General features: G+C 45.8%; 1 protein-coding gene across 2 annotated transcripts in view; it reads right to left on the minus strand.

The window, feature by feature from the left end:
- The window catches only part of MAPRE2 (microtubule associated protein RP/EB family member 2), a 155,492-nt gene that overhangs the window by 89,826 nt on the left and 43,295 nt on the right, over positions 1-22,371 (minus strand). Inside the window, exon 1 of one of the 2 annotated variants that reach the window (XM_074944414.1) lies at positions 983-1,254. The exons of the other annotated variant lie outside the window; for it this stretch is intronic. Coding sequence (XP_074800515.1) covers positions 983-1,101 — 119 coding nt within the window. The 5' untranslated portion in view covers positions 1,102-1,254. Of the gene's footprint in view, positions 1-982; positions 1,255-22,371 lie in introns of those variants that run through there. 2 annotated transcript variants of the gene reach the window in all.

The raw sequence follows: 22,371 nt of genomic DNA on the forward strand, positions 1-22,371 counted from the left end.
TATCACGGTTCAAGTCTACAGCTCAGAGCACATAAAACTAGTTGTATTCAAGGCTACATTGTTATCCTTATCAAAAAGGCAAACAATTTTAATTAGCTTATCTACTGGACCATATTGTCAGATATGTTAATGTAAAACGGTGCCAACAATACATGCCAAAACATTAATCAAAAATGCTTACAACTGCGACAAAGAACACACCATCCTCAAACCATACAGTCAAAAATGTAACGCAACTGCCTCCCAATTGGAAAGAAGGGCTGTGTTCCCTGCCACACACCAGAATCAAAGAAAAGGCACGGTGATACGCAGTGTCTTCTAGAAACGGCTGCAGTCCACCTGGTCGCTAATAAACCCTCGGTTTCGAGGAGGAAATGTTAGTGAATGTGTGACACCGTGACCTCTGCTGTCAAGCCTTCCACCAATCAGGGAGCAGAATTCTTACAAAGCTCCATCAATCTGGCGCTTTAACATCATCATCGACTGCAGTTTAATCTAGAGGATTCCATTTTTCCTGCACGCACCAGGGCAGGCAGGCACAAGCCGTTTTGACTCCATCCCTTCGCCTTAGCTTTCACGCGCAGATGCCCAGCGACCCCGGCACAGCCAGAAATTCGGCGCTGCAGCCCAGCTCCCTGTGGGCGACCCCACAGATCTCTCTCGCTTGCATTTTTTATCAACACGCAAGGAAGGAGGGGTCTGTGGGGCGGGCGGGGGAGAGCCCCTACAGGCAGCAAATCTACTCACAAAATGTTTTCCAGCTGGACAATACAAACGCTATTTCCAACAGCCAGGCTTCCATGCAGGCGAGGCAGGACCCCGGCTAATAGGTCCCAGCTTATTTTTAACACGCCGCGGAGAGCACGGCGTTTTGTTATGCAATCCCCCTGCCTGTCCCTTTGCTGCAGTGCCCGCAGTAGCCCCCACCCCAATCACGCAGGCACCCGCACCCGGGCGATCCCCGCAAGCCAGCGCGGGTTACCTGTAGGAACGCTCCCCGCGCACCGTGTGCTTCCTGAAGGGGATGATGGTGCCGTTATCCTGCAGGATGTCGTTGTTGTTCTCGCCATTTGGGGACAGCGTTTGGGTAGGTCCCGGCATTGGCGCGCGCTCCCACCCCCACACGGCTGGCTGCCTGGCTCGCGCGCGGAAGGTCGGCGGAGAGGCTGCGCCGGGGCTGCTCTGCTGCTTTGCCACAGCGGCTGGCTGCTCGCGCTCGCGCTCCCCTGTCCACCTCCCTCCCTGCTGACGTCAAACCGCCCGGAGCAGCACCCTGGTCACGTGACACGGCCCCCCTCACCATAGCAACCAGCTAACTCATCAGATCTCCTCGGTTCGCACCAGGGCTCCGGCGTGGCCGCGCCAGTGCCGCCCAAGAGGCGCAAGGGAGGCGGGGATGGGGGCGGCCTACATCTGGCTCGCAGCGCGCCAGCGCCCCCCCCCCCCCCCCTGACAACAGCCTCGCCGCCTCCAAAGCCAGCCCTTCCTCTAACCGTTTCCTTTCGGTCCCCTGCGCGCCGTGCAGCTGTGCACACAAAGCGCCCGGCCCGGGCGGGGGGCGGCCCCGCAACCTCCTCAGGGCCGGCGCGTCCCCACCCACCGGCCCCTTGCAGGTCGGCTCCAGCCAGGGAGCCGGCCCGGGAGCCGGCGGGCTGCACGCGGGGCAGACCCCAGGGCTTGCGGAGTCACGGTGAGGCGGAAACGCTGGAGCACGCCCGAGCCGCCTGCAGCGGCGGGGCTTTACATATTAAATGGACCTTCTACCAGGCGGCTGCACACAGCCCTGGAGAACACACTGCAGGGAGCCGCCGTGACTGGGGGGAGGAAGGGGGCGAGGTGGGATGACCCCCCGCCCCCCCCCGTTCCCTCCGGTCTTTTCCACCGTAGCTTTAACTTTCCCCCCGCGAAAAGCCCGATTCTTCTCCGATGATTGGTGGAGAAGGGTGGCATGGCAAAAAGCCATTTTCACGACGCAGAGCTGCAACACGTCCTTCGAGCCTGCTTCATGTGACCAGGGGAGGCACTTTAGCGTTTCGACCTGCATTTATGAGGGAGCAAAACAAGCGTTTGTGAAAGATCATAATCCACCGTCATCTCTCCCCAGTAATACGCAGATATTTGTGGTCTCAAAACTTCCAGAATTCGCATGGAAGCCTCACAATGGTCGCATACAATGCCCGGCTGGTCGTGATAAAATCCAAACATGAAAACAGCGCGCACTCGCTCACACGCCCACCTTATTTTACCCCGGTATTTTTCTATTTTAATGTGCATGCAATATTTGATCCCCCGTAATGCAAATATTTCCTCTTACTTCTCCTCATTTAAAATGGTGCAGCTTTTGAGGAGTGGGGTTTTTTTGCTTGTTTTTAAATAGAAAGTAGATCTGACCCTTACTGGAAAGGGGCTGAATTTAAATGTACATTATTATGTAACTGTATATCAGAATTGAGCCCCAGCCTGTAAAGTATTATAAAGGTCTAAATTTAACACCTTCCCAGTACCCAGAGCTATAATTGCTGTCCTTCTCCTCTCTGCTACTCGGACTGGATTTCCTTATGAGACCCTAATCCACTATTTTGTGTCCTCTAGCTTCATCTGAGACTATGCTTGAATGAACATTTTAATCTTCATTTTTAAGTTTCCAAATTTCTTTCAATTTCAGTATGTACTAAAACCATTTGATGGTTTTCCTTTTAAAAAAAATTTTGTTGGGGAGGGTGCAAAAGGGGAAATGGTGCCAATATACGGTGAGAGACTACTGAATAACTAGCATTGCTAATAGAATTAGCAGTTATGTTCATGGCCATGTTAAGTACCTCTTCCTTCCCTTCTCTTCCACCCCACAATTTAGAAACAGTTCCCTATCCCCCCAGGCTTTTTTGCCCCTTAAACCACTCTGCATATCCACAGATAGTTAAAGCCTCCCTGCATATTTTCACATATTTAAAGTAGCAAGGAAAATTATCTTTGACTTTAAATACTGTGTATTTTTAACAAGTAATATTATTAATTTATATACAAGTGGATTAAAAGCTTAATTGGGCACCCACCATTATGAGAGGTTGAACCACAATGGTTCCCAGATATGTTAACCAAAATCAAACCATTTAAATGAGTTTCTCTGGCTGTTCTCTGAAACCCACATAAGCAAAAGTGTGCATTGAACTGTGTGGGAGGACAGTCTCTTAATTAGGTCTATGGAAACTCAAGGCTGGGAGTTGGAAAAGAGTAATGAGTAATTGGGCAGATGCCTCATGATATTTTTGGCTTCAAAACTTAAAAAAACAAACACTTAAATTCACCCTTTTAAAATCAAGGGTTTGATCAAGTGGAAATCATGAGATATTTATAAGTGATTAGATCTCAGTGACAAGATTTAATAAAAACCTCACAGCTTTCTCAGCTATCATAAAGACAGACTCTGACCAGATTTATATTTTCTGACAGGGTTAGCAATTTCCCCTCCCCTCTCTGAAAGTAAAATTCATGCACTGATTAAAATAGAGTCCATTTGTGACCTTTCAGATGGATTTGATGCTTAGGAAAAAATTACCTTAGTTTATGGAGTTGCACTTATTGTATAAGTGAGGTTTAAAAAAAAAATCCAAAGAAGTTCAAGTATAACTAATTTGGCAGGAGCTCAACCACAGAACAAAACAACCTACTGTGCTGCAGGGAAGCCTACTCAAGTCATGGTGGTGAGTTTTGTAATGTAGGCATCTATCTCTGAGGAACTCAGCTGAGACCACCGACCCCTTGCAGGCCACTGAACTGACAGATGGGAACTTTCACTACTGATCCACACTGGATTTGAACTGGAAACAAAGGTGGAAGACTTTTCAATTACCAATCCAAGGCTATGCCCAGTTACTTTATGTCCCCACACTTGATTGAAGAATACCCCCATTGTTAAATTGGTAATGGACTTGAAATAACAAGGGAAAGACAACAGATTCATAGTTAGCATTGTAACATTTGTCTGAGCCTTTTTTTAAAAACAAATAAATGCTGCTAAACAGCTCACAGGTGCCTTAGAAGTACATGAGATAATGCAGATGCAAAAGCTGCTATATAGTGATAGACAATATAAAAATAATCTGTAGGAGGTTTTGGCTGCCAGACATTCCTATCTGATCCGTCAAACCAGAAAGCAGTAAAACATTCAGCCACCTCTAACTTGTAAAAACATTTTTATTTCTTCACCAACAGCAAAGAACAGAGGCTGCTTTACTGAGGTCACCAAAATAGCTTAAAACATGCACTGACAAAGCTACAGCACAGGGAAGAGCAGATGAAGACAACATTACAGCATTATTTCTCTCTCTTAAAATGTGTTCACATTAGGATTCCAGTTCAATTCAATTGGCTAGAGAGATCTAATTTCCCTTTGCAGGCTGTGCCAGGTCTGGACAGGACTAGAGTTTTTCATTTGTTTACAGAACAGTGTTTCTACATCTTATCTAATGCAATTGGGGAAATATGGGGGGAGCAATTTGGGTCCCATATGCATGACCGTCCTTCTGCCTGGCTGGCTGAGTCTCCATTTGGAAACATTGCATGTGCTACAAATATAACTGCTTGCTGTACCTACAAAATTAAACCACTAAAAGTACAGTAAATCATCCTGTAGGTTTCTTCTTCCCACATTCATAGTTCTCTGCAAAAAATTCCCTAGATCTAGAACCAGTGACAGGGAACAAAGCCAGTAAGCCATAGGAGTTATGAAATGGCTGTATATCCTTGGTGATTTTATAGCTTTCACATTTGGTAAACACACAAACAGAAATGCAGCTTTAAGAATGTAGGTCAAGTCAAAAATCCTACATTTCTATCATCACCAACACAGCTGGAACTAGGGGTACTGCTGCACCCCCTGGCTTGAAGTGGATTCCATTATATACAGGGTTTACAGTTTGGTTCAATAGCTCTCAGCACCACCACTATAAAAATTGTTCCAGCACCCCGATCACCAATGAATATCAAAAGGCACTTTTAATTAAAATGAAAAACTGGTGCCATTTCCACTAATTAAGCAAAGCAAAAAGAACCTGGAAAGCCTGATTAATGCTCAAGCTTTTCCTTCTACCACCACCCCTATGTACTGCATTCTTGGAGATTCCCTTCCATGTCCCTCTTAACTCCTGCCACAAGGGACAACAACATTACTTGCAAGTAAAGATTGGGATGCGAGTCCAATCATACTACATTTTAACCAGCCAGCAAGTCACTAAAGCCAATACAAGTCTCTTGTCAGCATTCTACATTCTTACCAATGCCAGCATGGGGACTGAGTGCATGAATGGTAATTGAAACTCAGCTCTCCTGCCTAGCAGCAAAGAGCACCACAACCAAGACTTAATATTTTTCAAAACACTATTTGCTTCTTTCTACTCAGAACTTTCAGCTCCATTCTAGTTAGCGCTCTGTGTCTCATTACTACTATCAAAAGCCCACAGTGTGGATGGGTAAACACCACAACCAAACAAACAAAAAACCACAGTGATATAAAGCCCTTTAAAAATAAACACTTTTGGTTTTAGAAATACCTCAAACATACTCTAATCAAGACTTTAGACCATCTTTTATTATAAGAAAACCAAGGCCAGGCCTGCACAAGAAACTTGCCAGTGTAGCAATGTTGGCTACAGCGTGATTTTTTGGCAACATGTTATACTGGCTGAGCCCTGGTGTAGATGAAGTTATACTGGCAAAAAAGTACTTTTGCCGATATAGCTTAAGTGAGGAACTATAAACTATGCAGGTAGCAGCACTTTTGCGCTTCATTTGTACTAGGAGAGGTTGCCAGTATAGCTATACCAGCAAAAAACTTTCCTAGAGTAGACCTGGCTTAACATCCTCTGTTTATCTACAGATTGCTAGCACATCCCTCAGCCTGCACCGCTTCCCGCAGCCCCCATTGGCCTGGAGTGGCAAACCGCAGCCAGTGGGAGCCACGATCAGCCGAACCTGCAGACGTGGCAGATAAACAAACTGGCCCGGCGCGCCAGGGGCTTTCCCTGAACAAGCAGCGGCCCTAGTTTGAGAATCACTGCTCTACCATATCCTCCCTAGTTGTCTCTTTTCCAAGCTGAAAAGTCCCAGTCTTATTAATCTCTCCTCATACGGAAGCCGTTCTATACCCCTAATCATAGAATATCAGGGTTGGAAGGGACCTCAGGAGGTCATCTAGTCCAACCCCCTGCTCAAAGCAGGACCAATCCCCAATTTTTGCCCCGTATCCCTAAATGGCCCCCCTCAAGGATTGAACTCATAACCCTGGGTTTAGCAGGCCAAAGCTCAAACCACTGAGCTATCCCTCCCCGCGCCCCCATTTTTGTTGCCCACTTCTGAACCTTTCCCAATTCCAATATATCTTTTTTGAGATGGGGCAACCATATCGGCACACAGTATTCAAGATGTGGGCGTACCATGGATTTCTATGGAGGCAATATGATATTTTCTGTCTTATCGCTTTCTTAATGATTCCCAACATTCCGTTCACTTTTTTGACTGCTGCTCCACATTGAGTATGTTTTCAGAGAACTATCCACAATGACTCTAAGATCTCTTTTTTGAGTGGTAACAGTTAATTTAGACCCCATCATTTTATATGTATACTTGGAATTATGTTTTCCAGTGTGCACTACTTTGCATTTATCAACACTGAATTTCATCTGCCATTTTGTTGCCCAGTCACCCAGTTTCGTGAGATTCCTTTGTAGCTCTTTGCAGTCTGCTTGGGACTTAACTATCTTGAGTAGTTTTCATAGAATCATAGAACATCAGGGTTGGAAGGGACCTCAGGAGGTCATCTAGTCCAAACCCCTGCTCAAAGCAGGACCAATCCCCAATTAAATCATCCCAGCCAGGGCTTTGTCAAGCCTGACCTTAAAAACTTCTAAGGAAGGAGATTCTACCACCTCCCTAGGTCACGCATTCCAGTGTTTCACCACCCTCCTAGTGAAAAAGTTTTTCCTAATATCCAACCTAAACCTCCCCCACTGCAACTTGAGACCATTACTCCTTGTCCTGTCCTCTTCTACCACTGAGAATAGTCTAGAACCATCCTCTCTGGAACCACCTCTTAGGTAGTTGAAAGTAGATATCAAATCCCCCCTCATTCTTCTCTTCTGCAGACTAAACAATCCCAGTTCCCTCAGCCTCTCCTCATAAGTCATGTGTTCCAGTCCCCTAATCATTTTTGTTGCCCTTCGCTGGACTCTCTCCAATTTATCCACATCCTTCTTGTAGTGTGGGGCCCAAAACTGGACACAGTACTCCAGATGAGGCCTCACCAATGTCAAATAGAGGGGAACGATCACGTCCCTCGATCTGCTCGCTATGCCCCTACTTATACATCCCAAAATACCATTGGCCTTCTTGGCAACAAGGGCACACTGCTGACTCATATCCAGCTTCTCGTCCACTGTCACCCCTAGGTCCTTTTCCGTTTTGTATCGTCTGCAAATTGCCACCTCACTGTTTACCCCTTTTTCTAGATCATTTATGAATATGTTGAATAGGACTGGTCCCAGTACAGACCCCTGAGGGATACCACTATTTACCTTTCTCCACTGTGAAAACTGACCATTTATTCCTACCCTTTGTTTCCTATCTTAACCTGTTACCGATCCAAGAGAGAATCTTTCCTCTTATCCCATGACAGCTTACTTTGCTTAAGAGCCTTTGGTGAAGGTCCTTGTCAAAGGCTTTCTGAAAATTTAAGTATACTATAGCCACTGGATCTACCTTGTCCACATGCTTAACTCCATCAAAAATTCTAGTAGATTGGTGAGGCAACATTTTCCTTTACAAAAACCATGTTGACTGTTCTCCAACAAATTGTGTTCATCTATGTATCTGATAATGCTGTTCTTTACTCTAGTTTCAACCAATTTGCTTGGTACTGAAGTTAGGCTTACCAGCCTGTATTTACTGGAATTGCCTCAAGAGCCTCTTAAAAAAATTGGCAGCACATTAGATATCCTCCAGTCATCCGGTACAGAAGCTGATCTAAAAGGACAGGTTACTTACCACAGTTAGTAGTTCTGCAATTTCACATTTGAGTTCCTTCAGAACTCTTGGGCGAATACCATCTGGTCCTGGTGACTTATCACTGTTTAGTTTATCAGTTTGTTCCAAAACCTCCTCTAATGACACATCCATCTGGGACAGTTCCTCAGATTTGCCACCTAAAAAGAATGGCTCAGGTTTGGGAATCTCCCTCACATCCTCAGCCTTGAGTGCTCCTTTAGCTTCTCAATTGTCCAGAGGCCCCACTGGTTGTCTACCAGGTTTCTTGCTTCTGATATACTTAAATTTTACTATTACTTTTTGAGTCTTTAGTAGCTGTTCTTCAAATTCTTTTTTGGCCTTCCTAATTATATTTTTATACTTCACTTGCCAGAGTTTATGCTTCTTTCTATTTTCCTCACTAGGATTTAACTTCCACTTTTTAAAGGATGCCTTTTTGCCTCTCACAGTTTTTTACTTTGTTGTTTAGTAAAAGAGCTAAAAAACTGCCACCATGGCTATGTTTTTTAATTTGGGAGTATAAATTTAAGTTGAGCCTTTATTATGGTGTCTTTAAAAGGTAGAGACATCAGAGTGTAAACTTTCCTGCACCATCTTCATAATGCGCCTCAACTCCAGCCTGTAGAACTCACCACTAACCACTGGAGATCAGAAACCCCAGCTACATACCCATTCAGTCTTTGGCCTCTTTGCTAAAGCTACCAAAGGTTCCAATTAGTGCTAGGTTTTATGACCAATATTGTGATATGGACAATTGTCCACCGGGAAGCGGAGTAAGATCAAGCTCATTTCATATGAAGTGTTAGATGGTAACATCTCAGTCACTTGTAAAGCAACAATGCACTGAACTTCCGATCAATGCAATTTCCTTAGTTCATTCAACAGTCATTCTTGTTTTCTTTGAATTCACTACATGGGAATGAACAGTTATCTGAAGAAAAACCAAGTGAGACATTTTAAAGCAAAATGAAAGTTCAGAAAATTATTTTTAAAATGATCTTTTAGCACCCTAAAGTGTGCTCGGTATTTTTCAAGCCTTTAGAGATGTCCCTGCCTGAAAGAGCTTACACAGTAAATACATGTAAAAAAGAAGTGATAAATGGGGAAGAGACGGTTTAGGACAAGATTAAAATAATAAAATCATAGTTACTTAGTAAGGCATGCACACATCTTAACTATTCAGCTAGACCTGAATAAGCTACTTAGGCATATATCTCATTTTGAGCATGAGTAGTTCCACTAACCTCAGTAGAACTATTTATTTATAATACATATTTAAAGTTAGAAAATATACATCCTGATTCAGCCTTTCTAAATATGCATCGAGAATGTAAAATTTCTGTTGATGTTTTCGGTTTACTAAATAATTGAAGAAAATTGTTAGTGTGTTAAGGAGCCCACAATAAAGTGTCACCTAACAGAAGTGTGAAATAGACAAATGTGATTGTACATCTATATTAGAGGGTATAGATTTGTGCCAGATTATTATACATTAGAACACTGTACTGATTTAGTGACATACATTACACATAAATGCACGAGTTACATAAATGCTTACTTTAAAGGAATTAATAGCAGTTGACAATAGTATTACCAACACACTGAGCACACCAAATCAGATGTGATATACTGTGTGGCTTAAATTCATGCTAAACTAGGTTATGCAGACAGAACTACTCAGCTCTCATTTTTCCATGACATGTGACCAGCATCACTCTGATTAACTCAAAGGGACAATCCAGTGGTGATGTTAAGGTGGTTGGAGTGAAAATTCAGATCCTAGACCTTTTATGTACTTTATTGGCTTGCACAGTACCTGATAAAATCCCCTTGGGTACTTGCTCTATTCCTTAATGTTTATGTCACATTAGGTTTAAACACTACCATACCAAAATAGTAAATGCTATTTCTGGCATTATGCAGAGAAAGAAACACAGCATGTGGTTACTGAACAGTTCCTTATCCCCCCAGGTATCTTGTAGATAAGAAATGAGGCCCCCTATTGCCACTTCAGGATAGACCTTAATTATTTGCTTGCTCTGGAGAAAGCAGGCTGCCCAATGACACCATGTGCATGGACCACATTACCATGAGGGAATCAATCAATTTTTATAAAGATGGGGCATATTGAAATTCCAGGGGTCAGGTTTCATATTTTAAAAAATTGTTCTGTGTCTGCAAGGAAAAGTAACAGGAAAGACTCAACTGCTTGCCACTTAAACCTGGCTTTTCAAATGTGCTCAGCTGAAGATCTGACCCATAGTAGGGAATTCATATAAATGCTAATGCTCTTCCCCCTAGCCTTTGGGAACCTATGCTTTTTAGCAGCAGCCATCCTTTAGTTACTACAATAATCAGTGGATCACTCACAGATCCAAACATTTTGGTCACAGACAGTTACAGAAAATGGTCAATATTAAAAGTGTTTTTAAACTAAGATTACATTCTGGAGATAATCCCAGAGCTATTTACTCAGATTATTAGCAGCAGCACGTAAATGCATCACCATACAATGGATCACAAGATAAAACACTATGCTTCAATTCACATGGTTGAAAAATACAAAAGTTATGGAAAAGATTATTTTTAATTAGACATTCCCCAAGCCAACTTGAGCACCACTGGGCCATAAAGCCAAAAAGTCCTTTAGCTAAAACCACCCTCAGATACTGTGTCTAGAAAGATACAGCCTTCAGTGTACACTAAACCTCTCCTGCTTATCCAATTGCAAGAAGTCTGCACCAAATATCCAGCGTGTTCTTATGAATAAACACTTCGCCAGCTACTTAAGAATATTATAAAGCCATCAGCTGAAAGCACTATACAGTACAGCAGAACACACCCAGTGAACGAAAGTTCAGTCTGAGAAATTAAAAGGATTCTCTTACTTGCATTACCTCCAGACATAGGAACAATTAATGGAATTCTTATAGGGGCATATTACACCTGTGTTCAGTGGTATGCATTTGATTTCAATTGAGTTCTAGGTACAATTTTAAAAGTGCTGATTTTGACCAAGAAAGTCATAAATGGACTGAGATCAACTGAGGCAGTATCTTTCCCTCTGTCCCTCATTGTAAATGGAAAAGGGCCAGAGATAGGGCCCTGATTCCCATTTTATTTACACCAGTTTTACTCCAGTGCAAAATCCAGAGTTGCTCCACATTTATACTGGCATTTTAAAGAGCGGAGTCCAGCCCAGTGGGTTTGCAGGGAGGAGTCCTCAATGCTGGAACTAGCTTCCTCACTTTGGTTTGCCAGTGTCCAAAATCTGAGGATGGTACTCAACATGAAGGGTACATCTACACTGCAACAAAACACTCAGGGCTGGCTTGGGTCAGCTGGCTCAGGCTCACAGGGCTTGGGCTATGGTTCTGTAAAATTGCAGCATAGATGTTAACGATCAGGCTGGAGCCAAGGCTCTGGGATCTTTCCCCCTATGGGATCTCAGAGCCCTGTCCAGCCTGATCCCAAATGTCTATGCTGCAATTTTACAGCCCCACAGCCCAAGCCATCTGACCCAGGCCAGCTGCTGGTGTTTTACTGCAGTGTAGACATACCCTCCCACCCCCTAAAGGTAGTCTTCAGGTAACTCAGGTAATCTTTTTCTGGGGATGAGAAGAGCTTGATTGGGTGGGAGGCAGATGGGACGTTCTAGAGAGGGGTTCTTGTTTTGAGCTTTGGTCCACTTTTTAGGTTGTACGGATTTCATTCATTTTAATGTGCGCAGATCTACAGAAATCTACATTTGACAAAACAAAACGAATCTATAAAATAAATGTGGCATCAGGCTGGAAGCCTGGAGGAACAGCAGAGAATATCTGAGAGGGGGAGAAGGTAAAGTATGAAAGGACTCCTGATGGATTTCAAACTGTTAAGGAATTTTAGAGCTGCTCTCCACTTCCCAAACACTCAAATTTTGTCCCTAAGTGGCCCAAGTTGAGCTGGAAAAGCGCAAAAGGAAACAGATAAGTGGCATTGGTCTTCTGATTTAAGAAGCTGCATGAAGTCAAGTCTTGTGTTCTTCATTGGGAGATAAATACATTCTCCGAGAGCCTTTTAAGCCAACTGGCACTTTCACCCAGGCAATTGTTTAAAAAAAGGTTAGTTAGTAGCATTGTGTGACATAGAATTGTCAGGTTTCAGAGTAACAGCCGTGTTAGTCTGTATTCGCAAAAAGAAAAGGAGTACTTGTGGCACCTTAGAGACTAACCAATTTATTTGAGCATAAGCTTTCGTGAGCTACAGCTCACTTCATCGGATGCATACTGTGGAAAGTGTAGAAGATCTTTTTATATACACACAAAGCATGAAAAAATGGGTGTTAATCACTACAAAAGGTTTTCTCTCCCCCCACCCCACTCTCCTGCTGGTAATAGCTTATGTAAAGTGATCATGAAAAAATGGGTGTTAATCACTACAATGTAAGGAGAGTGATCACTTTACATAAGCTATTACCAGCAGGAGAGTGGGGTGGGGGGAGAGAAAACCTTTTGTAGTGATTAACACCCATTTTTTCATGCTTTGTGTGTATATAAAAACATCTTCTGTATTTTCCACAGTATGCATCCGATGAAGTGAGCTGTAGCTCACGAAAGCTTATGCTCAAATAAATTGGTTAGTCTCTAAGGTGCCACAGGTATATAATTGTCAGTAGCTTTGTGTGACAGAGAAGGGAGCACTTTTCCAAAATGTGAGTCTGGCATCCCTACATCTCACTTGCCTGCCAACAAGATAACATACACCAAGCAATCATTTTAATGCTATAACTCACTTTTTGAATTGAAATAATATGAGTTGGCCCTTATGTTACACAATGGATTCCAAAAAAGTGAATGCTGGCTCTTGGGACTGGTAATTCTCTGTCCCTAGCACACTGCAAGATTCTGACTGTGAAATGTTTTGCAGTTAATGGCCATTTCATTTATGCACACAGTAAAAGAAATTTAATCCCCCACACAAATACCTGTTGCATGCGTACAAAGTCTACATAAGGAGCAGAGGAAATGTAAACACTTTGGAATTGTTCAATAAAACTTAAATGCATCACACTGAGTAAAATTCGATCATTAGAAGCTGGCCCAGCATACAATACTAACATGTCTGGAATCAGTGGTAGGACTCTTGTGAGTTAGAGTTGCACAGGAATTTAACCTAATACAATGAGTATTACATTTGCCAACCCCCGTCAAAAAAAAACCAAAAAAACAGAAAAACATCACTGCTTAAGAAAAATGAAGATAGAAGGCTGGCATTTTAAGAAGTGATTACTTCCTTACTGTTAAAGAATTTCATGAACAGTTTTCTTACGGTGTTAATACAATGAGTATTTGTCAGAGTCACAAGGTCTGGTCTATGCCCCAGCCTGTAATCAGTCTCCTGGGATTGACTCCTTTAATGTGCTGGGCCCCAAGGACCCACACAGTTCCACAGGCCCAAACCCATAGCCTCCAAGACTCAGATTGGGCCTTTGGCACCAGCAATCCTTGTCTCTCCGAGAGAATAGAGTCCTGCGGGAGGCTGTTACTGTCGCCCTGCTAATATAACAAAAAAACCTCAAGGTTACTAACCTTTCTGTAACTCTTCCAGAGGCGTTGTACATATCCATTCCAGTGTAGGTATGTGTGCACCCTGAGCACAGTTGCTGGAGGTTTTTCCCTTAGTGGTATCCTTTGGGTCAGCTCCAACATCCTCTGGTGCCGCACACTCATAGAACCCAGATAAAGGGCCCTGCCGACCCTGTGCCCTCTCAGTTTCTTCTTAACAGCTGACTCTGATAATAGTGGAAGGAGCATGGGTTTTGGAATTGACGTGCAACATATCTCAAAGAACAACAGTTACAGAAAGGTTAATGCTTGCACATGTCCATTCCAATTTAGGTGACTCAAGCAGCTGCACAGGAGGTGGGCTTGGAGTTCAAGAACGAGCTGACTGCATGGCCAAAGTCAGCATCGTCTCTGGTCTACTGAGTGGTGGCATAGGGCTTTGAGAATGTGTGCACCAAAGGACCAGGTTGCTGCCCTGCAGATGTCCTGAATAGGAACTTGTGTTAGGAATGCAGTGGAGGCTGCCTGCGATCTTGTGGAATAAGTGGTCAGGTTAGCTGCAGGCGGAATGCTGACCATCTTGCAATGTGTACATTGTAATCCAGGACGAGATCTTCAGGGTGGAGGTGAGAAGGCCTTTCATCCTGTTGGCTATTGCTATGAACAGCTGGGTTGATCAGCAAAACGACTTGGTTCTTTGTAAATGGATGTGCCCTGGCATTCTAACATCCAAGGAGTGTAGACATTGCTCCTCCCTGTTTGCATGCGGCTTCAGGAAGAAAACTGGTAGAAAGATCGCTTGACTGCAGTGGAATTGTGAAACCACTTTCAGGAGGAATGCCGGGTATGGATGCAGCACCTTATCTTTAAAAAAAGAAAATGAGGACTTGTGGCACCTTAGAGACTAACAAATTTATCTGAGCATAAGCTTTCATGAGCTACAGCTCACGTCATCAAATGCAGTGAGCTGTAGCTCACGAAAGCTTATGCTCAAATAAATTTGTTAGTCTCTAAGGTGCCACAAGTACTCCTTTTCTTTTTGAGGATACAGACTAACACGGCTGCTACTCTGAAACTTATCTTTAAAGACTATCATATATGGGGGCTCTGATATGAGGGCACAGATCTCCAAAACCCTTCTGACTCAGGGGATGGCCACTAAGAAGGCCACTTTCCAGGAGAGGTGCACCAACAAGCACGTTGCCAGCGGCTTGAACGGGGGAAAAGAGACCAGTTGTTGACCCGGGGAAGAAAGGCAGATATTGCTGCTAGGTGGAGCTTGACTGAAGAAATAGCCAAACGCTGTTGTTTCTGATGCAAAAGGTACTCCGATATGAGTTGCAATGAGGATTGCATGGGTGGAACTCTGCATTGGGAGGACCAGATGGAGAATCACTTCCATTTTGCAAGGTAAGTGGTCCTGGTAGAGGATTTTCTACTACCTAGCAGAACTCTATGGATTTGCTCCAAGCAAGCTTGCTCTTCAGGATTCAGCCATGGAGCTTCCAGGCCATCAGATGAGAGCTGAGATTTGGGTGGAGCACCTGACCATGGTCTCGGGAGATCATGTCTGTGTGTAGCAGAAGCAGGGTTTCCATTGAGAGGTCTAACAGGGTGGTGAACCAATGCTGCCTGGGCCATTCTGGGGCTATGAGAATGACCAGTGCCCAGTCCCACTTGATCTTCATCAGAACCTTGTGTATCGTCAGGATAGGAGGAAAAGCATAATACAGGTGATCTACTCATGATAGCAGGAAGGTGTACGTAAGATCCTGGGCTGTGGCCTCACAGGGAACAGAAGTGGTGGCATTTCCTGTTGTCACAGGTAGCAAACAAGTCTGTAAAGGGAGTCCCCCACCGTTGGAAAATGTCCCTTGAGATGTCTGGCCAAAGGGACCATTCATGGTGAGAGGAGTAAGACCTGCTGAGGTGATACGCCAGCTGGTTCTGTGCTCCCAGGAGGTCCAACACCATGAGATGGATTGAATGGGTTAGGAAGAATCCCACAGCTGGATTGCTTTCTGGCATGGGGATGGGAGGAGTGAGCTCCTCCCTGCCTGTTGATCTAGAACATGGCAGTTGCATTGTCCGAGAACCAAACGACTTTGATGTAATATGGGGCAGGAATAGTTGGCAGGCAAGGCGGACCACCCTAAGCTCTCTGACATGGAGATGAAGAGAAAGTTCTTCTGGGGACAATAGTCTTGAGGGACCCTAAGTGGGCTCCCCAGCCCAGTGCTGATGTGAGAGACTGGAGACATTGATGGTTTGGACCGTGAAAAGGGCACTCCCACACAGACCACTTGGTAGTTCACCCACCAAGTCAGTAAATAGAGGACTTGAGCGAGCACAAAATCCAGATGATGCCATGAACGTGAATACACCGTGGCCAGCCATATTTGGAGAGGTCTGAGACACAGCCTTTCATGTTACACTACCCAAGTGCATGATGCCATGTGGTCCAGAAAACGAAGACATTTTCAAGCAGTCATGACTGGATGGGATTTATCAAGACCGTGACTGCTCAGAAATGGTCTTCTGGAAGCAAGGCTCTTTCTGAATGAAGTAAAGAACTGCACTGATGTACTCTTATCCTCTTCATCAGGACAAGGGTGGATTTCTGGGTTTTATCAGTAGACCTAGGGCCTAGTTTGATTGGATGAGATGGATGTTGGATTCCACTTGAGCTGTGGACTGGCCACTGACTAGCCAGTCCTTGAGAGATGGGAAGATGTGCACTCTGTTTCTTGAGAAAAGCCCCCACCACTGCCATACATTTGCTGAAAACCTCTGGAGAGACTAACAGGCCAAATGGAAGCACCGCAAACTGGTAATGTACTTGGTTCACGACAAATCTTAGGAACCTTCTGTGGCCTCGGGGAGGGGTGGGGAGGACACGATATGTGGAAGTATGTGTCCTTTAAATCAAGGGTGGCATTTCAATCCCCCAGATGCAGAGAGGAAATGATGGAAGCCAGGGAGACCTTTAAGCTCTTGAGATAGTGGTTGAGACAACGCAGGTCTAGGATAGGTCTAAGACCACCCTAGGCTTTCGGGGTTAGGAAATAACATGAATAGAGCCCCTTTCCTCTTAGGTGATATGGAACCTCTCCTATGGCTCCCACCCGAAGGAGGGATTGGGACTTCTTGTTCCAACAGTTGCTCCTGAGAAGGGTCCCTGAAGAGGGATGGGGGCGAGGTAACCACAAACTGGAGAGTGTATCCCACTCTACTGTGCTGAATACCCAACAGTCTGAATTAATGTGCGTCCAGGCATTGATGTGGGACAGGTGGTTCAAAAACAGAGGGACAATTGTATCAGATATTGTGTGGATTGAAACGTCAACCTTGAATGTCTTTCCACTGAATGCATCCGATGAAGTGAGCTGTAGCTCACGAAAGCTTATGCTCAAATAAATTTGTTGGTCTCTAAGGTGCCACAAGTACTCCTTTTCTTTTTGTGAATACAGACTAACACGGCTGCTACTCTAAAACTCACCCAAATGAGTGCTTCAAGCTCCCTGAGTGTTTGGGGGCGGCCTGTATTGGCCCTGCTGAGGCGGCCAGTGGAGGAGGTCTAAGCCTGAATCCACTGCTCTTCCTCCTCCGCTGGTCCTGGCTGGCTGGACAAAACAACAGCCAATCTGTTGGGGTCTGTAATGCTTCCTGGATGCCGCTGGAGTATATAGCCCCAGGGATTTCAGGGTCACCTTAGAGTCCTTAAGCCCATGGAGCCTACCATCAGTTTGCTCTGAAAAGCATGAGGACCCTTCAAAAGGCAAGATCTTGGAGGTTTTGTGGTACTTCCTGGGGAAAACCCCAATGACTGCAACCATGAGCTTCTGCACATGGTCATTGCCCTGGCCATAGATCTGGCTCCAGAGTCAGCTACATCCAAAGCTGCCTGTAAGGAGGCCTTCACCACCATTTTCCCCTCCTCAATCAGCAAGGAGAACTCCTCTCTGGCATCCTGAGGGAGCAAGTCTTTCAACTTTTGCATAGCCTCCCACATATTAAAGTCATAGCGGCCCAGCAGAGCCTGCTGGTTTGGTATGAGAAGCTGTAGTTCTCCTGTGGAAATAGGCCTTCTGGCCAAACAGGTCTAACTTTTTTGATTCCTTTGCCTTAGGTGTTATGCCCAATTGTCCCTGGCGATCTCTCTCATTGGTGGCCACTATCACCAGGGATCTCAGGGGAGGATGAAAGAATATAAACTCGAAGCCTTTGGATGGTACGAAACACTTCCATTCTGTATGCTTTGCCATGGGAGGGAGGGAAGCAGGGGTCTGCCGTAGTCCCTTAACTGGGTCCACGATAGCCTCATTGAGTGGTAGAGCCACGCTTGAGAGGCCTGCCACCAGCAGAATGTCCAGTAAATTGTGAGTCGCCTCATTGACCACCTCTGCCTGGATGCCTAGATTCGAGGCCACCTGCTTTAATAAGTCTTGGTAAGCCTTGTGGTCATCCCCAGAGGAGGACATCCCCAGATGAGGCTGTGGTGGCAGTGGGTAAGAGGAAGAGGAGTCTAGGACTGGCTGAGGGGCCTCCACTCCTCCCTCCATATTGACCAGGATCCGCAGGGCCTCTTCTTGAGGCTAGTGCCGGGCTTGGTACCAGAGTCTGGATCGGGGGGGGGGGGGTGGATCACACAGTGAGGTACCAGAGGTGCTTTGCTCTGAGGTCACCAAGTAGGAGCACCTCAAGAGAGTGTCTTGACCTTGGGGGAACCAGAAGGGCCACTGCATAAGTGCCGGCCGCCATGGAACCAGCGGCCAAGCACTCGGTGGTACCCCTGTGCTTGGGGGCATGATGGAGTAGGAGTGGCCAGGGAGTAGTACAGGCAGCTGTGATGACGGGAAGAGTCAGATCCCACTTCTGACTCTGATGAAGACGAAGAGTCCCAGCATGGTGTCCAGGGTTGTGCAGACCCCCTTGGTGCCGGTGATCCATGCTGCAGAGACGCCTGCGATGAGGCTACCACAGGGGGTTTTCCCCTAGAAGGCAGTCGTGGTACTGGAGGATGGCTGGGGGAGTGTTCTTTGCCACTCAGTGGTACAGTAGTGCCGAGTCCTGTGCCGCCAGGGACACATGAACTGAAAATGAAAGTAGGGTGACCAGACATCCCGATTTTATTGGGACATTCCTGATTTTAGGGGACTTATCCCACGTCCCAACCTTATATCAGTCAGGATGCCCTTTGTCCCGATATCGGGACAGTCTGGACCGCAGCCCCGGTGCCGCTGTTCACCGCTTCCTGGGGCAGCTCCCGGCGCCCACCCGCCGGCAGGAGCGCTGCGTGCTGCAGGGGCGGGGCTTGCAGGTGTCAGGAGCGGGCAGAGAGCCCTCTGCCCCTCCCCCCGCCCCACCCCACGACCCTAGGAGCCAGAGGGACCTGCCTGCCGGATGTTTCCTGGGATGGGAGCTGCCCCAGGTAAGCACCACTGGGACTCGCCACCTCATCCCCTGGCAGGTCCCTCAGGCTCTTAGGGTGGCAGGGCTCTGCGTGCTGCCGGTGCCTGCAAGCCCCGCTCTGCGTCTCCGGCAGCTCCCACTGGCGCTTTTCCCAGCCAATGGGAGCCATGGAGCTCGCGCTTGTGGCGGGTGCAGCACATGGAGAGTCTGGAGACTCCCCTTGGAGCCAGAGACCTTCCAGCAGGGCTGGTGAGTGCGGCCAGGGAAGGGGGCAGGGTGTGATGGTGAGTGTCTGGGAGGTGTGTGGGGGGTGCTGGGCTTTGAGGGTGTGGAGGGCGCTGGGCAGTGGGGGAGGTTTGTGTGTTTTGGGGTGCTAGGCAGTGGGGCCCTGTTAGGGGTGCTGGGAAGTGGGGGAGATCTGTGTGTGTCAGGGCACTGGGTGTCTGTATGGGGCATTGTATAGTTGTGGTGGGAGTGTTGTGGGGAAGGGCACTGGGAGGGAAGAAAGAAGGGAGGGGAAATCTGTGTGTATTGGGAAACTAGCAAGTGGGGGCGCTGGGCAGGGTGTGTGTGTGTACAGCACTGTGCATTTGTGGTGGAAGGGTTGTAGGAGAGCTCTGGGCATAGTAGATCCAGCGGGCGCTGGGCAGGGGAGCTGTGTGGCGCAGCATGGGCCCACCCCCAACAGGAAGGGGCACGCTGGTAGCACAGGGCCAGGCGGACCAGTGTGCCTCTGGCTCCGGTCGGGGCTGTGCACCTGTGTCTGTCTCTTCCGTTCCGCTCGCCCAAAGTGTCCTGATATTTCACTCTTGCGATCTGGTCACCCTAAATGAAAGTAGGTCCTTGGCTGCTGCAAACATCTCCGGAGTAGATGGCACCATGAACTGACTGGCACACTGTCTGCCTGAGGACAGTGTCTCGGACGCCAGAGTCATATGGGACTCAGGACTATGGCAGACCCCTGCTTCCCTGCATAGATACTGGAGCCATCAGTACCAGCTGTTGCAGTGCCAGGGCAAAAATGCGGCCCCATGTGGACATCACTTTATCCTGGTCCCCAGGCCTGTTTGACTTGGGCACTGGATCAACTCTTCTCCCAACTGTTTCTTATGCTTCTTGGGCACCAGGGATGGGGACCAGTGCCAAGACTCATGACCAGTATGGGAAACACTCCTTGCAACAAAGCCCGTTGCCAACTGTGTCCACATATCTATTCAGGGGACACCATCATAGGGCCTAATCACATCAGCCACACTATCAGAGGCTCGGTCACCTGCGCATCTACCAATGTGATATACCATCATGTGCCAGCAATGCCCCTCTGCCATGTACATTGGCCAAACTGGACAGTCTCTACGTAAAAGAATAAATGGACACAAATCAGACGTCAAGAATTATAACATTCAAAAACCAGTTGCAGAACACGTCAATCTCTTTGGTCACTCGATTACAGACCTAAAAGTTGCAATTCTTCAACAAAAAAACTTCAGAAACAGACTCCAAGGAGAGACTGCTGAATTGGAATTAATTTGCAAACTGGATACAATTAACTTAGGCTTGAATAGAGACTGGGAGTGGATGGGTCATTCCTCCCCCCCCCCCACTGTTCCTCAGACGTTCTTGTCAACTGCTGGAAATGGCCCACCTTGATTATCACTACAAAAGGGTCCCCCATCCCCCCGCTCTCCTGCTGGTAATAGCTCACCTTAAGTGATTGCTCTCCTTACAGTGTGTATGGTAACACAAATTGTTTCATGTTCTCTGTGTATATAAATCTCCCCACTGTATTTTCCACTGAATGCATCCGATGAAGTGAGCTGTAGCTCACGAGAGCTTATGCTTAAATAAATTTGTTAGTCTCTAAGGTGCCACAAGTACTCCTTTTCTTTTTGCGAATACAGACTAACATGGCTGCTACTCTGAAATCACAACTATAACAGTGTATATACACTGGAAAAGACGACAAAACTTCTACTGGGAAGTTTTCCTGAAGCAAAGAGTAGTTCCAGCAACTGCCACAGGTGGTAAGAAGGAACAGGGGATGCAGGGTTGGCAGGGCCCTTTATACCAGTGCTATAAGGGCATGGCACCAGAGGGCACTGGAGCTCACCCGATGGATACCACTAAGGCAGTGGTTCCCAAACTTTAACAACCTGTGAACCCCTTTCATTAAAATGTCAAGTCTCACAAACCCCCTCCTAAAAATGAATATTTCCAGGCATTTTCTCCTTTACCTGAGTATAAATTATAAAAGCAGTGATCTTGGAAATATAAAATTTGTTTTTTTGACATGCTCATTACACACTATTTATTATTAATTATTATTTATCATTACAGTATTTTTATTACATTATGAAAACAGCAACACTCTTCCAAGATCTCACTTTCGTTGCTTGTATCACTTTGAATAAGCCTGTTATAAGATAAGGCTCCTATGTTTCATCAAGGAGTATCAGATGTGAAACAGCATGAAGGTATTTAAGAAGCCAACTCAAAAAGATCCTCCTACACAAGCATTCAGGTCTTAAGCAGTCTGGGCAAACAATGCATGTTACAACAAAACTTAAACTTGTTCTTCATAATAATTTTAAAAACAATACTAGCTGCCTATTAACTTTTAAAAACAGCAAACAATATCCACCTCCCTTTCCATTTATTACAAGGAGTCTTGAAGTTTAAATCTCCTCAGTGTGATAGATATGCTTGTTTTAATTTGCTTCGCTCTTGGAAGCCCAGGGGCTCCAGGCTGCTGGCCCCGTGCTGCCTGGGATCCCTAGGGATAGCTCTGTCCACCATTAGGGAATTTTTCCCTGAGAACCCCTGCAACATTTCGTGAACCCCCAGGGGTTCACAAACCCCAGTTTGGGAACCACTGCACTAAGGGAAAGAATTCCAGCAACTGTGCGTGCGCCGTGCACACACGTACATTGGAATGATCATATGCAAGCACTTAAGAAGAATACAGTACTAGACTATTGGGAACCATGAAACACTGTTAATCTACTTGGTTGAATTACTTCACCATGCTGTATCTAGAGGGCAGATTTTATCATGGATTCTTTTACTGTTGGGTACTTTTTCAAAATGCATTTCAGGCTACTTATTGCTTACATCTAATCTGAACTGCATGTCTAGTTCTTTGATATCAGTTAATTTTGAAGTCTTATTTCCTACCTTGCTGCTTATAGTGTTTACCAATCTGTTATGGCTCCTAATGCTAGCTGATTAATATTTTCACATCCTAGAGTACACAAGCACTTCCATTATACAAAGCCTTCCACCAGAGAACCTCAAAGCTAGTGAATTAAGCCTCAAAAATACCCTTTGGTTTCTAAACAGATCTATAGGGTTCGCCCTTTGAAAGTTTAGAGAAGGC

Source organism: Natator depressus, chromosome 2 (assembly GCF_965152275.1).
Source record: "Natator depressus isolate rNatDep1 chromosome 2, rNatDep2.hap1, whole genome shotgun sequence".
Taxonomy (NCBI): Eukaryota; Metazoa; Chordata; order Testudines; family Cheloniidae; genus Natator; species Natator depressus.